The sequence below is a fragment of the Uloborus diversus genome, chromosome 3 (genome assembly GCF_026930045.1).
Source record: "Uloborus diversus isolate 005 chromosome 3, Udiv.v.3.1, whole genome shotgun sequence".
Lineage (NCBI taxonomy): Eukaryota > Metazoa > Arthropoda > Arachnida > Araneae > Uloboridae > Uloborus > Uloborus diversus.
This window is the reverse complement of record NC_072733.1, coordinates 164,055,691-164,072,449: the sequence shown is the minus strand read 5'-3', so window position 1 is coordinate 164,072,449 and position 16,759 is coordinate 164,055,691. Positions and strand designations below refer to the sequence as shown.

The following is a 16,759-nucleotide window of genomic DNA, read 5'->3' as shown; positions in this document are numbered from 1 at the left end:
CAGAGCTAAAGCTAAAGGGACCAGATAATATCTATCCAAAAATTTTAGTTGAATGTGCAGAGGAATTAGTGGATGTTATTTTGAATATTTTCAATGCTTCTTATAACTCGGGGACGGTGCCAAAGGACTGGAAGCTGGCTAACATAACGCCACTCTTCAAGAAGGGGTCTAAAGGTATTGCTGAGAATTATAGACCTGTAAGTTTGACTTCAGTGATTTGTAAGATTTTCGAAACTTTGATCAAAATTAAGATCATGATGTTCTTAGAGACTAATAGTCTGTTGACTAGTTTGCAGTATGGTTTCAGGAAAGGTAAATCCTGTACTACTAATTTATTGCATTTCTACGACAAGGTTACCTCAGCTTTTGATAACAAAAAATGTGTGGATGTTGTTTATATTGATTTTCAAAAAGCTTTTGACAAGGTACCGCATGTTGCTCTTCTCAGCAAGTTAGCTGACATTGGAATAGGAGGAAAAACTTTACTTTGGGTTAGAAATTGGCTTACTGGTAGGAAGCAAAGAGTAGTTGTGAGAGGAAATCATTCTAATTGGAGTGATGTTTTAAGTGGGGTTCCTCAGGGATCAGTTTTAGGGCCTCTTTTGTTTATTATATTTATGAATGACATCAATGAAAATATTTCTGGAAGCATGAATTGTTTTGCTGACGATGTAAAAGTTATGGGGATTGTCAAAAATGAAGAACAAGTAAAACAGCTGCAAGAGGATTTAGATCACATTACTAAGTGGGCAGATAAATGGGGTATGGCAGTTAATGTAGGGAAATGTCAAGTGCTACACTTAGGTCATGGAAATAAGCGTATGAGATATCGTTTACAGGGTTCAGTCATAAATCAGGCAGAAAATGTTATGGATCTGGGTGTCTTAATAAATCAGGACTTCAAGTTTAGTCAACAGTGCAGTATTGCTAGTAACAAAGCCAACAAAATGCTTGGGTTCATCAATAGATCTATTTCAAACAAATCTAAGAAAGTTCTTCTGCCTTTATATAGGAGTTTAGTAAGACCTCATTTGGAGTATGCTGTTCAGTTTTGGTCGCCTTATCTGAAGAAAGATATTTTTGTATTGGAAAGGGTTCAAAGAAGGGTAACTAAATTAGTAAAGGGACTCTCAGATTTAGATTATGATACCAGACTTAATAGGCTTAACATGTATAGCCTGGAGCAAAGGAGAGTCAGAGGGGACATGATTCAGTTATTTAAATTTATCAAAATGAAAGATGTAAATGGATTAAATTTTTTCGGGGAAAGCAGGACAAGGGGTCATTGTTTTAAGCTGTTTAAATCTCAGGCTAACTTGGAAATCAGGAAAAACTATTACTTTAGCTGGGTCGTGGGCACCTGGAATAGCTTACCGGAAGAGGCGGTAATGAGCAAGGGAGTGGATAGCTTTAAGAGGGCCATTGATCTTCATTGGGGACTAATTAATTGACTAGGACCAGCCTAGCTGGGCCCAGAGCCTGTTGCTGGTCGTCACATTTGTATTTGTATATTATGCCATTTTAAGTTAACTACCAATAATGAAAAGAATAAACATATAATACTGAAATTGCCTACTGGGCTAAATGTCTCATCATAAGACTGACCTTTAATTTGTTTAAATCCTTGAGCGACCAACCTAGCCTTCAAACGTACAATTTCATCCTTTTCATTTTTCTTAGCATTATATACCCAGCGGCAACCCACAGGCTGTGCATCAGCTGGCAAAACCACCAAATCCCAAACTTGTCTATCTTTCTTAACCATTATTTCCTCCTGCATTGCTTTTTCCCATTCCCCCTTTTGATTTGACTTTAGAGCTTGTTTATAATAACGAGGAATTACAATGTCAGGATCTAGTCATATATCGGAACATTCTGAAGTTTCGGAATCTCGTGATTGACCAACTACACCCTCATACAGATGCTTTCCAGAAAAGTCAAATAAATCTGGTTTATATTTAATGTCATGTTTAATATAATATCTTTTAACATCCCGCTGAGACCTAAGTCTTTTTGAAACTTTTCTAATAAATCTAGCATCTCTTAAAATATATGAGCTGTCATCACTTGATGTGTCGTCACTTTCCCCTGATGGTATATCACTTTGAGCAGGTTGTTCAGTTTCTATGATAGGGCTCTCGTCATTTGTACTTTGCTCTGGGGTTGTATTCTCTTCCTCATCTACAAAAGTCTGACCTGGGGTAAACTCAAAATTGCCCATCACAGCTCCACTGCGTGAATTGGAGAACTATCTTTAAAAAACTTCTTTTCATTAAAATTTACATTTATGGTTTCTATTACTCTATTTTCATCAGGTAGCCATATACGATATCCCTTTGTATGAAAAGCATAACCTATTAAAATACCCTTACGGGCCTTTAAATCTAACTTCCTTCTTTTCTGTTTGGGAATTCCTACATAAGAAACAACACCATATGGTTTTAAATGTCTGGCTGATGGAATAGCTCCCCCGTAAAGTTAAAAAGGAGTTTTCTTTTGTCCACTATGACAAACTCTGTTCCATGTATACACAAAATGGAGCATGGCATCAGGCCAAAAACTTTGATCCATTCCACTTTCAACTAGAAGTACCCGAGCGCCATTTACAACCGTGCGGTTGAACACTTCAGCAACCCCATTCATTTCAGGACTATAACTGTTTGTCAATTCGTGTTTGATGCCCAACTTTTTAAAGAAACTATCAAGGTTGTCATTCACAAATTCACCCCCATTGTCTGTTCTCACTGCTTTGACTTTTAATTCCATAAATCTTTCTGCCCTATTAATGTGGTTTTTTAGAATTTCGGGAACTTGACTTTTTTCAGCAATAGGATATGAAGAACTTCGTCGCGAAAAATCATCAATGACTGAAAGAAAATATCTTTCCCCCTTTCTTCCAGGTATGTTACTTGGTCCCCAAACATCACAATGTAGTAACTCTAAAGGTTTATTTGAACGGATTTTATCAATTGGTTTAAAAGATACTCTCTTAAATTTACTTAATTTACACTCTTCACAATCAAGACTCTTATCTTTAAATACAGGAAGGCCTTTGGTACTGTGTAAATCACTGGTTTGCTTAATGTACTCTGTGTTTACATGAGCTAATCTCCGGTACCAAGTGTCCATACTTTCAACATTGTTACTTTCAATTTTAACATTCTTAGGTAAATGACTAGATATTTTTGGATTTACATAGTATATACCATTTTTAAGAGTAGCTTTAAAAAGAAACTTTCCTTGATCAAAAATTTTGATAAAACCTTTACCCCCTTTAAAAGTAGCTCCACCATGGTCAAATTTTGGACCAGACAAAAGATTGTGTCTTAAATTTGGAGAATATAATACATTTACTTATTTAATGGTTCGACCCTCAAAATTTGCAATTATATCTCCCATTCCTTCAATTGTGAATGTATGTGATTGTACAGCAACTGCCATTTTCCGATCATTAACCGGTGAAAAATTAGAGAACAGGTCCTTGTCATTACAAAAATGGTGACTTGCGGCAGTATCAAAAACAAAACGCGAGGGATTAGTGTCCAAGTTGTTAAAGTTCGCTTCAGAAATGTAAAATGCTTTACACTCACATCGAGTAGCAGAAGGTGATCTGGAATGCCTCCAAGCTCCTCTTCTCCCGGGATGATTCCTTTGGAAACCTCTGATGGTACCTCGTCCTCTGGAAGCTGTCTTCAGGTTGGTGCTGCAATTTCTTGCAATGTGGCCATGCTTCTTGCATCTATAGCAGGTTACTGGTGTGGACATCGCTTTGGTGTCAGATACCGATGACGCATGGCTATCGTGCAGGAAGTCCAGTTCCCTTAACTTGAGTCGACTTTCTTCACAGATTAATTTAGAGACAATCTCTTTAAATTTAAAATCAGCTTCCTTTTTAGCTAATATACTCCTGCTAATTGATTCAAATTTAACTGGAAGATAACGTAACAGTTGAAAACATAAATACTTTTCAGAAAAATCAGGGTCGATTGCCTTAATTCTTTCCCAAATGTTGCGTAACCTTGCAGGGAACATATCAATAGGTTCTTCTGGCTTCATTCTACAACTTGTGAGCTCAGTGAATAAGCTCATATGGACTGACCTGTTATCTGGGGAAAAATGTTCACGTAATTTCTTAAAGGATTCCTGAGGGTCAAAACAATTTTCTATGATAGATCTCAAACGAGGCTCTATACTTAAGTAGATGAGGGACAACGCCATTCGCTGACGAGCCAAGAAGTCCTTCACATCTCTTTCAGTGACCCCTGCTTTCTCATCGACAGTTGGTAACACTTCCTCACCAATTACTAAGTGCCATGCATTCTTGTCGAGTAAAACGAACTTGATATTAGAACTCCATTGCCCATAGTTATCTTCACGCAGTAAGGCAATATTAGGGACTGTAGTTGCCATTGTGTCCACTAATTATTATTTGAAGCGAAAATAACACAACTGTTGAACACACACCAAGAAGATTGAGTCAAAGTCCAGAAAAAAGACATAAATCCTAAACAACTCCAAAGAAAAATTCAAAAGTCCCAATTTCCAAAGAATCTCCAAGCTCAAAAAATTCTAAGTTCAAAAAAATTTCACGTTTCAAAAATTTTCTAAGTTTTAACATCCCTAAAAAATTTCTAAGTCCACAAAATTCAAAAAAATTTTAAGTCCAAATTCATAAAAGATTTTGAAGTCCACAAAATTTCAAAAGTTTTCCAAGTTCAAAATCTTGACAATAATTTTCAAAGTCCAACATTTGCCAAATAATTCAAAATTAATTTGTTGACAGCCCCCCCAACGATAACTATCGCTTATCTGCACCATTGAAAACATCGACTAAACATGACCAAAAGCAAAACATCCTACATGTATGTGAATAATAGACAGTTTCGTCAACGATCGATTTCTATCATTATTCATAACAAGACAACACACTTAAACAAATGCCGATAACCTCTCTGTTGCATTGTTAAACGAATACTCACATATTGTGAGTGTAATTGTGCCAAAAGTTGCAAGAAAGAATCGATTATGTAATACAACAAAAGCCTTTATTGAGGCAAAAATGTTATGTAAATAAAACATTAAAAACATTTGTTAGAATAAACAATGAACTGGGCCATTGGGTATTTAAACTATTGCACTAACTGAAATAGCAGGAAAAATATTGCACTGTATCATACCCTACGTATACTGCCTAATATTAATCTTGTTTACAACCATGAGTAAAAACTTTCAAGTAGTGAGCAAAAATGACTAGATGAAATTCAAATCTTATATTACCAACGTGGAGAAAATCAACTAAGCATCTTATAACTTGGAGGTATGCTGAACATTCTACTATCCTTCCTTGCCTTGCTCACGTTGATACAATCTCCCGAACTGGCTGCAAACAAGCCTTCACATGGCTCTGATGGCTAACAGATCACATACTTGGACAGAGATCAATTGCCCGATCGCCCAGAACGTAACATCGATTCCCCCTTAAGAACAGAAGTTCAAAACGACGTGCTCAATGCTCATTGGTCCACGTGTACGAAGTATGATCGATGTAACAGCTTCTGGAACTTTCTACAACTTTCCCGCTCACGAGAGATCGTGACGAGGGCGCCACCAAGTGGCGAAAACATGGAAGTACGTATTCAAACTTTGACTTTGATGGATGGTGTTTACCGTATGCCTACTGATATAACATGCGGCCGAATGCCGTAAGTAAACACTCAATTCTTATACAAATCTTTAAGTAGTAAGCAACAAGATAAAAAATAATATAGGGTGACTACACTATTAAAAGATAACAGTTTGGTCCATGTTCCCGATATTGTAATCGGTATAATTGAAGGTATCTCGTGATTTTTTTACGCAATTTTTGAAACAGGAAATTTCTTCTTTGAGGTCCTCAGGGTTTTTTTGCGAGTTCGTGGTTCCCACTCGCATTGCAACGTTAAATCTTTTTTTGAAGTTTGCAATGTATTGCGAAGTAACTCTGAAGTTGTGAAGGCGGTGTTTGTTCCCAATTCTTACAGCGTGTTCGGCAAGCAGTTTGTTAGTGACGGCTCGGCCAGCTTTGCGTTCTTTTTCTAAGAACTCAAACAGTTCTTCGTCCATTTCCTCAGACAGAGGCTTGCGTCCGCTGCCAATTTTTGGAATCTTTTTACTGTGCCCGAACTCATTCATTTCCAGCACATCTTTCTTCTTGATCCATTCTCGTAAGCATTTTCGATCAAGCTGAAATTCCGTTGCTATTTTGTGCAGGGAAGATCCGTTGCGTTCATGCCAACGCAAGATTTCCAATTTTTTTTCTACTGTGAAACTCCTACGAGACATTTTCACGTGCTAATGAAGAGCGAAGAGCTATGAAAGCGAGAGCGAATAAAGATAACCACAGCTACAAGAGCGAGAAGAGAGAATAATTGCCACAGTGCAATTGCAACAATTTCAAGCTGAGTCACGTAATGCGAACAAAATGCTGCGACGTTGACCTTGAGTTTAAGACTGGTTTGGATGAATGGCAAACGGTTTCTCCATTCACTGGCTTCTCAGAAACCAGGTCACCAGGAGAAACTAGGTCACGTCCACGAGCGCGCGTGCAGTGATAAGCGTTCCCCACTGCACGCGCTAAATGAAATAGCAGAATCAGGGAGGAGGAGGGGTATATTCGGGATTTAAGAAAAATTTCACTTCGGACAAAAAAAAGGGGGTTATATTCGATGGGGGAGCTACTTTCAGGATTTTACGGTTATTAGTTGTATACGGTTGACAAAGAAGGAACTTTTCTCAACAAACTTTTTACTGACTCTGGACTTTTAAATGTTTTTAATGTTATATAATTTATTTATTTATTTTTTTTTTTGTGTTTTTTTTTTTTTTAAATGTATTTGGAGTTCAGATTTTCTGCATTTTTTTATTCTTGTAGCTGTACTTTAGATTCTTCATGGATCCATGTCCATGTTTTGTGTCTTGAACACATGGGATAATTAAACCTCCTCAAAAATAGCAAAACTCTTCAGCTCCACAAAAAAGTTATTTTGCTCTGCATTTCCCGACCGAGCGTTTTCAAGCATGACAAAGTGTTTAAAGCTGCGTTCATTTTTATGCTAGTGCTTAAAATGATTATCAAAGCTCAAAAACAATTTTAGATAAGTGGTTTTTTATTGATTTTTTTGCAAAACACCAAGTTGCTCCTCAAATTTTCAAAATTCTCCTCAAAACCACCAGAGATACCACTCAAACTCTTTCTCCTAGTTTGGCAAACCTGCTTTAAGTATATTCTTGGAAATTTCTCTTCACTTCAAAAAAAAAAAAACTTGTTTGCATTTATTTATGAATGTGGATAATTTACTTCAGTTGCTGTTGAATAATGTTTCAGGAAACTTACTGTAATTTTTCAAACATTGTATACATATCATCACAAAAGCAATACAATAAAAACTAACTGAAGCATATAACTTGATACTTAGAAGTTCAATTTAACTTTTTTATTTAGATTATTCAAGCCTCACCTTGGTTTTGTTTCCATTGTTCTTCCTCACAATATGCAGATAGTCTTCTAGAAATAAGAAACGAATGGGAGACTAATGTTTTATCGTTTTATCAAACAAATGTTTTGGATAAGTCATCATTCTCAGAATACAGCAAACAGTTTCCACTGAAAGTTCTATCTTTGTTTGATGGCATTAGCACGGGTAAGAAATATTGTTCTGTAATACATAACTTATTCCTTTTTTATCAATATCTATATTCAGCGTTCCTGTTACGGCACAGGATTGCATGATTCCCACAAAATTTTCTGAGATGCCACTCAATGAAAATGCTTTTGCTCATTGTTTCCACTGTTTAGTGTTAGCAGGCATATGTAAAATTTCTCATATATATATATTCATTTTTCAAATTTATGCTGAAGAGGCAGCTAGTATAAATGAAATGGCTGGCGATAATTTTCAACTGACCTGATATTATTCTCAATGAAAAGAAGAGCTTTGCAATTTAGCCACTAAGGAATTGGAAGAAAAGATCTAGAATAGCATTATTCTTTTGCTTTACTGAGTACCCAAAAACCTTTAGAACTTTTAGCATATCTTTTGCTCCTAGTTGTATCAAACAACGTATTTTTAAATCCATTTGATGCCAAAGCTGCACCAAAATACATTCTTTGTCAAGATTACCGTTTTTGGACTCTTAAATATTTAAGATTGTTGAACTAAAATTAGTAAACTAAACTCTGCTAAAAATAAGGAAACATTGATTGTATGTAAAAATAATAAGTTTTCCTCTTGTATTAAGTTGTTTTATATTGAATCTCATATGCTTATTACAGGCAAACTCATATTGGATCTTCTTGGGATAAAGGTTGATAAATATTATGCTTGTGAAATTGATGAAGATGCTGTACATGTTTCAAAATGTCAACATATTGACAGTATAATTCATCTAGGAGATGTTTGTCATCTGACAGAAAAGGAGGTTTGTTATCGAATTTTAAAACTATATTAATATTTAAATGACAGTAGACTTTTTAAGTGTAATGTCATGAATTACATCATTTAAATCAGTGTGCCCAGCCCTTTGTTTTTCTTTCATCCAAGGGCTGCACTTCACATTATGATGAATCTTGTGGACCAGATCAAAAGTAAATTTAAAACTTTTCTAGATAACATGTAAAAAAAAAGAAAACAGAAAAGAGTAGAAACGAAGAATTGTTTTCATTATGACATACCTAGTTTAATAATTCAAAGTTTCCATATGTTTTACAGATTCCAATCAATTTATGACTATTTAACTCCAAATTTGCAACAATTGTTCTTTAAGATGATCTGTTTTTTTGGAAGGTTCCAGAACACAGTTTTCGATTCTCAACATTGATTATAACAATGTGCCTTACGGATAAGCTTTGTGGGCCCCAAGCAATCAGCAGGCCATAGGTTGGGTTTCACCAATTTAACTTTAAGTAAATAATATGCCTCAGCTCAATTTTGCACTTTAATATGTGAAAATGAAAGATTTTTTAGACTTGATACCAAATGTAAAAAAATATTTTTGCTTAAAAGTAACCAAATTACTTGGTTCTTAGGCTTTCGTTTCTTTGTCATAAAGACGTAGAAAGCATTGTAAAATTGAGTATGGGCTGGAATTAATGTAAGATCTTCCTTTTTTCTAATAGCATAGATTTAATTCTCTTCAGCATGGAGTTTTTCTTCTTTTTAATTTCAAACATCATGAGTTTCCTTTTATCTGCATTAGTTAACTTGAGAATCATTTTAATTCATAGATCGAATTCCATCATGGAAGAAAAATAATTAAAAGCCTAGTTCTGATGTCTTTTCCTATCCTAATGTATTCCTTATTTTAGACAATACAAATCAAAATAATGAAAATATTCTTTTAGCACATTTCACTAATTAAGACTCTTAAAAGTTAATATTTATTGATTCTTCCACCATTCATACAGGGGACTTCTTTTATTATATTGGGATCAAAAAAGTTCTTTGCAAGGTGAAAATTTGGCATTAAATTTTATTATAAAAGCACAAATTTACACTGATATTTTCTATTTCAAAATTTTATAACCCTTATTTTTCTTGCTCTGACCACATCAGCTGTCGCGGATGCCAAACAATGTGGGTGTTAGTCACTTTATGCCTGCTCTATGCTCTCTTGGACTTCTTTAGGTAATTTTTTCTCTCGTCATTAAGTATTTTACAGAGTTAAGATTTATCCTACACTACAGATTGCTACAATGATACATGATTTACCTCTATAACTCTTTAAGCATTCAAGTAAATTTAGTTGTAAAATGAAGTTTTGGCTGAAACATGCTTTTGGAGTTATTTTAAGATGTAAATTCGAAATGAAAGAACAAAATAAATAAATAAAAATAACCAACTACTTGGATATTTCTTAATGTAATTTTAAGAAAAACTTAGTTCTACCTTTAAGATACCCAATAGGAAATGTTACGTTGATTAAAAAAGAAAGAAGAAAAAGAAAAACTATTTAGCAAACTTGAACTACATCAACAACAAAAAAAAAAAAAGGGATGCAAATTTATTAATTGATAATTTATCTCTAAAGCTTTGCTGAATACTTTGCATTACTTGGATTTTACATTTTCCAATAATATGTAAAATGTATGAAAATATTTAGGGGGAAAAGACTTAGTTATACAAAAAAAAAAAAATGTAACCCCCCCCCCCCCCACTGTTTTTTTTTTTTTTTTTTTTGAAAATAACCAATTGGTTTAAACCAAACAACCATGATAGTATGCAATAAATTTTCATTCTTTTTTTTTTTGGCTAATTTTTAATCAAGGGTGTTATTTTAACTATTTACCTGAAATTATTTTTAAATTTCAGATTAAAAATCTTTGCCCAATTGACTTAGTAATTGGTGGTTCTCCATGCAATGATTTATCTCTTGTCAACCCATTTAGGAAAGGTCTTTATGGTAAGCTGTAGTGTATTACTTTTTATTGTAAACTTATTGTATGCACATGTACACATTGTATTGTGTGCATAGTTTGTCTTCTGTGCTATGTATTTTATTGTAGGGTAGATCGACCAGTGAGTGACTCCACCCCCTCCCAGTAAATGAACACCTTGTATTTTTCTTTTGAAAAATAAAGTTTTAAAACATTTTTCTTAGATGGATTGACAGCAGTTACTTCCTTCTACACATTTCCAAAAAAAGAATGGAGATATCAGACCCCGAAGAGTTCCTATTTTTCCTACTTTTTAGAGCTATCTCCTTATTTTCCTACTTTTTAGAGCTATCTCCTTATTTTCCTACTTTTTCCTTCTTTAGTATAGCACTTCTAATTATGCATTGATTCTTATTTTTACAATGCTGCACCGATAATTTTCTGCATGTTTCAATTTTGAAAAGCAAAAGAAGCAAGTAGATCCTGAGCTTTTCATTGACTGACTACATTAATTTCTGGAAGGAATGCTGTGGTGTTTGCGTGTTTAAAAGTTAAACTTTCATAAGTGACTTTTTTTTGCCGTTTCAGCGTTTAAGATCGACTTTTCTTTTATCGTCCCAAATTCAGTCCTACTGTTTTAACGAAACTAAAATAAAAAAAAAATAGATACTGGCAAATTCTGATGCAATTATATATTATTTACTCGTCAATTAGAAGCTTTAATGAAAGTAAACAGCCGACTGTTCAAAAAGTGCGGGAAAAGCCGAATTTCCTATTCGCCAATTTTTTGTATGACTACAAGTGAAATGGAGCTCTATTTAAACAGAAAGGCAATGTAAAACCTTAAAAGGAACATAAGGAAACAAAAAATGAAAAACTTGTACACGTTACATATTTTATTGATGTTAGTACAAAATAAAAGCGACAGATAACAGAAATTCGCAAAAATGGACCACTTCAAACATAATTGCGGAAACCAACTTTTTTCATACGTAAATACTATCATTGTTCATTCTTAATCGTAAACATGTTTATAAAATTTCATTTTCTTTCCTTGCAAAGAGTCTATTTGCAACTCCAGAGCTGGAATACGCTAGCTTGCAGTAATTAACAATATTACCGAAAAAGGTAAAACATTCCATTCCATGTGCTTTCTTTGGGGTAAATTACAGGCTTCAGACAGTTTATGGTGTAATGTAATTTCAGAAGAATAAAAAAGAAAGCTTCCCTCAAGCACGATGAAAAATTACTTTCATTCACAAAGCGTCAAAGCAAGTTATAAGTCACGGCATTTGTTTGTTTTACCTTTTTCATCCGCCATTAAACAGTGGCTGCAGCATCCCTATAGTTTATTGGAGTTATGAATTTGCAAAAAAAGCAGCAAAACCTGGATGGGCAAAACGTTCCCCATTTTTGGAGAAAAATCGGATTTTTGGAGAAAAATCGTAAATCAATTTAAATTCGAGATTCCGTTTTTATTTCTTCACATTTTTAAAAGTTGGGGGATAGAGCCACAAGCAAATATGTATTTTTTTTTTCTTTTTAATGGGTACTTTCTACTTTGTTATATCATCAAAATTGAGGAGTTGCTCATCATTTTTATGTGCTGTGTTTATGGTAATGCAGCCTTTCTGAACATTCAAAAATTTTTTGATAGACTCTTACTCTTTTCGGGGTGCGGTAATTATACCGATGCGGCATATCTACTGTAAGTTATCGTACTTAGTGCGCCTGATAAAAGGGAGGGGGGGGGAGAAAGAGATATATGCAGGCATTTGATGCCAGGTGCTCCCCCCTCACTCTCAATTTTGCGAACAATTTCCGAATGAATATTTTTGTTGTATGGTGAGGATTGAGAGAGAAACTATATTCCTTCCCTTTTATGCACAGAGAAACATTAGTAACTGATCTTTGTCTTTGATAAAAATGTTATGTTTACCATGTGCGTGAATGTTTCCTTTTTTTCCGGGACAAAAATTTTGTAACAAGAAGGAGATAAAAATCAAACCATTAAAACAATATTCGTTTTTATTGCTTAATTAAAATTAAAACTGGCTTGTCACTTTGATCTCCCCCCCCTCCCCCCGGAGGTGGCTAGAGAAGGATGTATACTGAATGCAAGTTTTATCTGCAAACAACAAAAACCGCACAAACTTGTATAGTTAAGCATTAATTTTCTAAAGCCAGGGAGTTGAGAAATTGACCCCACTGACCCCCATAAATGTCGTCCCTGAAACAAAAATGTATGTTGAATGCTAAAAATATATAACATAGTACAAACCCTTTAGTTTACTTATTTCGTTATTTATTTAGTTTAATTATTTCATTATATATTTTATGTCTCATATTTAAGAACTAATTTATTTTTGTCCTACATTTTCAGTCTTTTCCTTTTTTTTTTTTTCAAATTCAAACATCTGTCCCTGTTTATGCAAGAATGCATGTCAGCTGCTGATTATTTTTAACTAAAACTAATTTAATATTTGCCTTGCTTTTGTATCATAGTTTATGACAACATGAGCTGAAAGTGTATTTTCAAATAGTAAAGAGATGCTCTTGAAGGCTTTTTGCGATCGCTATATTGCATTTTATTCTTTCACACTTAAAAATTTTATTACTGTATTGTTGAAAGGTGTTTGTTTGGATTTTATTTTCAAATTTTTGTAATTAATATCTTTGTTTCCACCAGTTTATTTTTCATAATAATGATTTTCAGTCGTCTTGACGTGTGTGTAGTCCTGTCTCTTCTTATTTTTTCCTACTTTTTTAAGAGATTTTTTTCCTGTTTTTCCTACTTTTAAAATTTTTAATTCCTTATTTCCTACTTTTCTCCCTCAAAAAAACCACTTCGGGGTCTGGGAATATGCTTTGTTTGATTATTGGTTGGGATGTCCATTTACTGGCTCGGGGCACTTTTTTCATTTCAAACCCCCTAAAATACTGATATGGAACTTTAAAAGTCTCCCAAGTTTTTAAAAATAATTATAACCAAACCCAGTGGCGCAACAGCCCATGAGAGCCTATCTAAGTTTTCCTGACCAAGGGCTCTGGAGTGCAAAGCAGCTGTCCCGGTTAAGTGGTCAAGCAAACGTAGAACCCCTAGGGTTTAATTTCCAAGCAGGATTGGTACTCATTTTATCAACCCACTGAGTGATGAACGGCTGAGTCAGCCGTGCCCAACCTGGAAATAGAACTCAGGCGTGCACCGTGGAAGTGCAAAGCGCTACCACTGAGCCTCAAAATAATTAGATATATCATCTAAAATATTTTTACTGTTTCTTGCTAAATGCTACAATTTGTAACATGATAAAATTTTGAAACTGAAATTGTGCTTAAATGTACACTAACTAGTTCACACACCCTATGTATCCTAGGATGGTCCAGAAATACCAAGTTAGAAAATCATATTCTCCTCAAGCTCCCTGTTAGGATGGAGTGAAAAAAAACAAAATTGAGAAATATGTAAAGCCTATATTCCAAAAAGTTGCCTCTTTCCAAGCCTATTTGTCATACAAAATTTCATCTAAATCAAATACTATCTTTAGCTGTCCATCTGACTTTGAATTTTCAGTAATTAGCCTGATTTTTCACCAAATTGGCGAAAACGAAATGATAAAATATATTTATTGTCCCCCTTTGAGTGTTCGGACAATTTCTTCTTCCCATGATATTCATCATGTTTTCTTGATTACTTTTTCCTTACTACTTTTCTGAAAATTGATATAGGTGCCCAAGGCCTATAGCCCATGTCAATTCAGGCAGAAAAAGAAAAAAATCTTACCTTTCTAAAGTCTTGAAAGTTTTTGAATTCAACACATTTGTTAAAATTCAAAAGAAAGTAAGATAAGGTACACTTTTGTTCTCCAGAAAATTCCTGGCCCAAGATACAAGCAATCAAAAAGTGTCAGCACTGATGTTATTTCTCACTTGCGATTTCCAAGATTTTTTTTAAGTGCTTTATCTCTGGAACAATGCAAGATAATTTGTGCCTTTTTTTAAATGTGAAAGATAATGTTTTTTTCTCAATTGATATGCACCATTTTGAAAGAGGTGTTAAATTTTTCTTACTACAGCCTTTCAAAAAGACATAAAATTTTTTTTTGAATTTTTGATCAAAAGTGCCTATTTAAAAAATTTTTATTATTATTTTTTTTTTTACTATGAATCATTGCTACCGAACACTACATTCCTTGAGTAGGAGAACTTCCACCAGTGAGTTTAACAGCTTTTAAAAATATTTGAACCATCATTTTTACAGGCACTATATATATAAGGGTAGACCTGAAAGTTTTAGCTTGTAGAAACTGGTCAGGTTGGCACTTTTAGTTCATTTATTTTACCACATTTAAATTTTTTGTTTCCATTCTATTCAGGAGATTTTTGTGAAAACAAGAAGACAATCATAAAGCTAGGTTTAAAAGGTGTGTGTAGCGAAAAGTGTCTGCAATACGGTTTCGGCCAGCAAATTGAATAAAGAGTGCCAAGTATTTTTTTCAATCAAAGAAATTGTAATTGAAAAAAAAAAAACCCTTTGATGTTACTGGTTGTATTAATTAAAAAAAAAAATTTATTATCTGGAAATGCATGATAAATTGAGAAGATTCTTTGTTTTCAACCTTCTTAATTTTTTTCTACAAAGCATTGTAGTTTTTGATGTAGGAACAAGTTACAAAATGTCCTGAAGCTTCTTGTTTTTACAACTGTCTTTTTAGTATAACTGCTGTATCTTAGATTGACTCTGCTTTTCTATTTGCAACCATTCTCTATTTGAAATTTTGCCATGCAACTTTGGTTTATTGTTGCTGTAATTTTTGTAATTATAGACAGTGGAGGGTCAAAATTCGCACAATTCAGATAAGTGGCTGTGTGGATTTTAGGATTTTGCAGATTTCAGGTCATACAGAAACTTAACTTTTTAAGCAGTATCTTAAAACTGAAAAAATGAAACAATGAAGCCTTTAAATATTTATGAACTACTTTATAAGACAATTGAATAAATTATAATCATTAAAAAAATACGATAGTTAATTCTTTTAGCTGTTACATTCGGCGCCAGTTTGAAAATACTTAGTATTTATTTTGAGTAATTGAGCATTTGTTATCAATTGAACTGTCCAAAATCATCTACATTCGACTTTTACATGCTGAATTCTTTGTTTTTCGGCTTTTTTTTGTTTCTTTGATGCCATGTGTCACACAAAATATTAGTGTTTTGCTGCAACTCTGCAGCAATCTTTTAGCATCTGCTTTCGGTGTACGATATGTCTTATGTTTTCAGTAGTACACAATACAAAGCATATTGAGGAAAAATACACAAGCAAAATTTTTGAATAAATATGTTTTTTTTTTTTGTTTAATTCCTTTGGCATGCTTATAATGCATAATATAAAATAAAACTTATTATCAGAAATCATCTGGTAAAAACAAATGTTTGGATGAGTGATTGCATTTTGGATTATTATAAATCGAAATGAAATAGGTATAGAAAATAAATTTGTAGTGCAAAAGAAAAAAACCTCATAAAAAAAAGGCAAAAAATAGACACAGATTTCAGATGTTGGCGGGTTTCAGGTTGGCGGATTTGTGGTGCTTCACTTAATACATTTTATAAATATACTTTTATTTTTTTTATTTTGTTGGCCGTGACCATCTTGTCAGTCATTGAGATCAACTCTATGTGTTAGTAGTTTGTCATTATGTTGTTCCTCCAAATATTTTTTTTGCTTCCAAACTGAGAGAGTAATAAAACATTTAAAAACTCTTTAGAATATACTTCTTAAACAACACATAAAAAAGAACTGTCTCAAATGTGGAGTAGTGTAAAGAATCCTTTTTGCAGTAAGGACATCATCTAAAACTTATATGTCAATTGACTAAAAGTCATTCTGCAATCAGCCTGTTGGCAGAGCTAAATAATGTAGACGCATGCACGTACGCTGTGCGCGGATACATTCGTGACATGCGGATACATTCGCCAGGAAGTTGCACGTCGTCCGATAATCGTTAAAGTTCTTAAATAAAAGATAAAAATTAGATCAATTTGAAACGAATATGAAGTAAAGGTAATGTCTTTACTTCTAATTCGTTTTGAATTGATATTGATGTCATTTATTTAGATTGTAAAAATTATTACAAGTTGTATATAGTACACCCGCGCGTATTACAAGTTGTATATAGTACACCCGCGCGTTCGGTGGATGTATTCGCTGCTGATACATTCGTTGCGTGCACGCGCATCTCGCGATAATCGTTCAAGTTCTTACTTTTCACTTTTAATTTGTTTTAAACTGATATTATTCAATTAATTTTTAAAAACTATTGATAGTATGTACGCAAGCGCGTAAGGCG

At 33.8% G+C, this 16,759-nt stretch overlaps 1 protein-coding gene across 1 annotated transcript in view; it reads left to right on the top strand.

The window, feature by feature from the left end:
* Window positions 1-16,759, top strand: part of LOC129219031 (DNA (cytosine-5)-methyltransferase 3B-like) — a 91,839-nt gene that overhangs the window by 40,406 nt on the left and 34,674 nt on the right. The window contains exons 4-6 of the mRNA XM_054853351.1: window positions 7,481-7,679; window positions 8,312-8,457; window positions 10,347-10,437. Of these exons, the coding sequence (XP_054709326.1) occupies window positions 7,481-7,679; window positions 8,312-8,457; window positions 10,347-10,437 (436 nt within the window). The remainder of the gene's footprint in view (window positions 1-7,480; window positions 7,680-8,311; window positions 8,458-10,346; window positions 10,438-16,759) is intronic.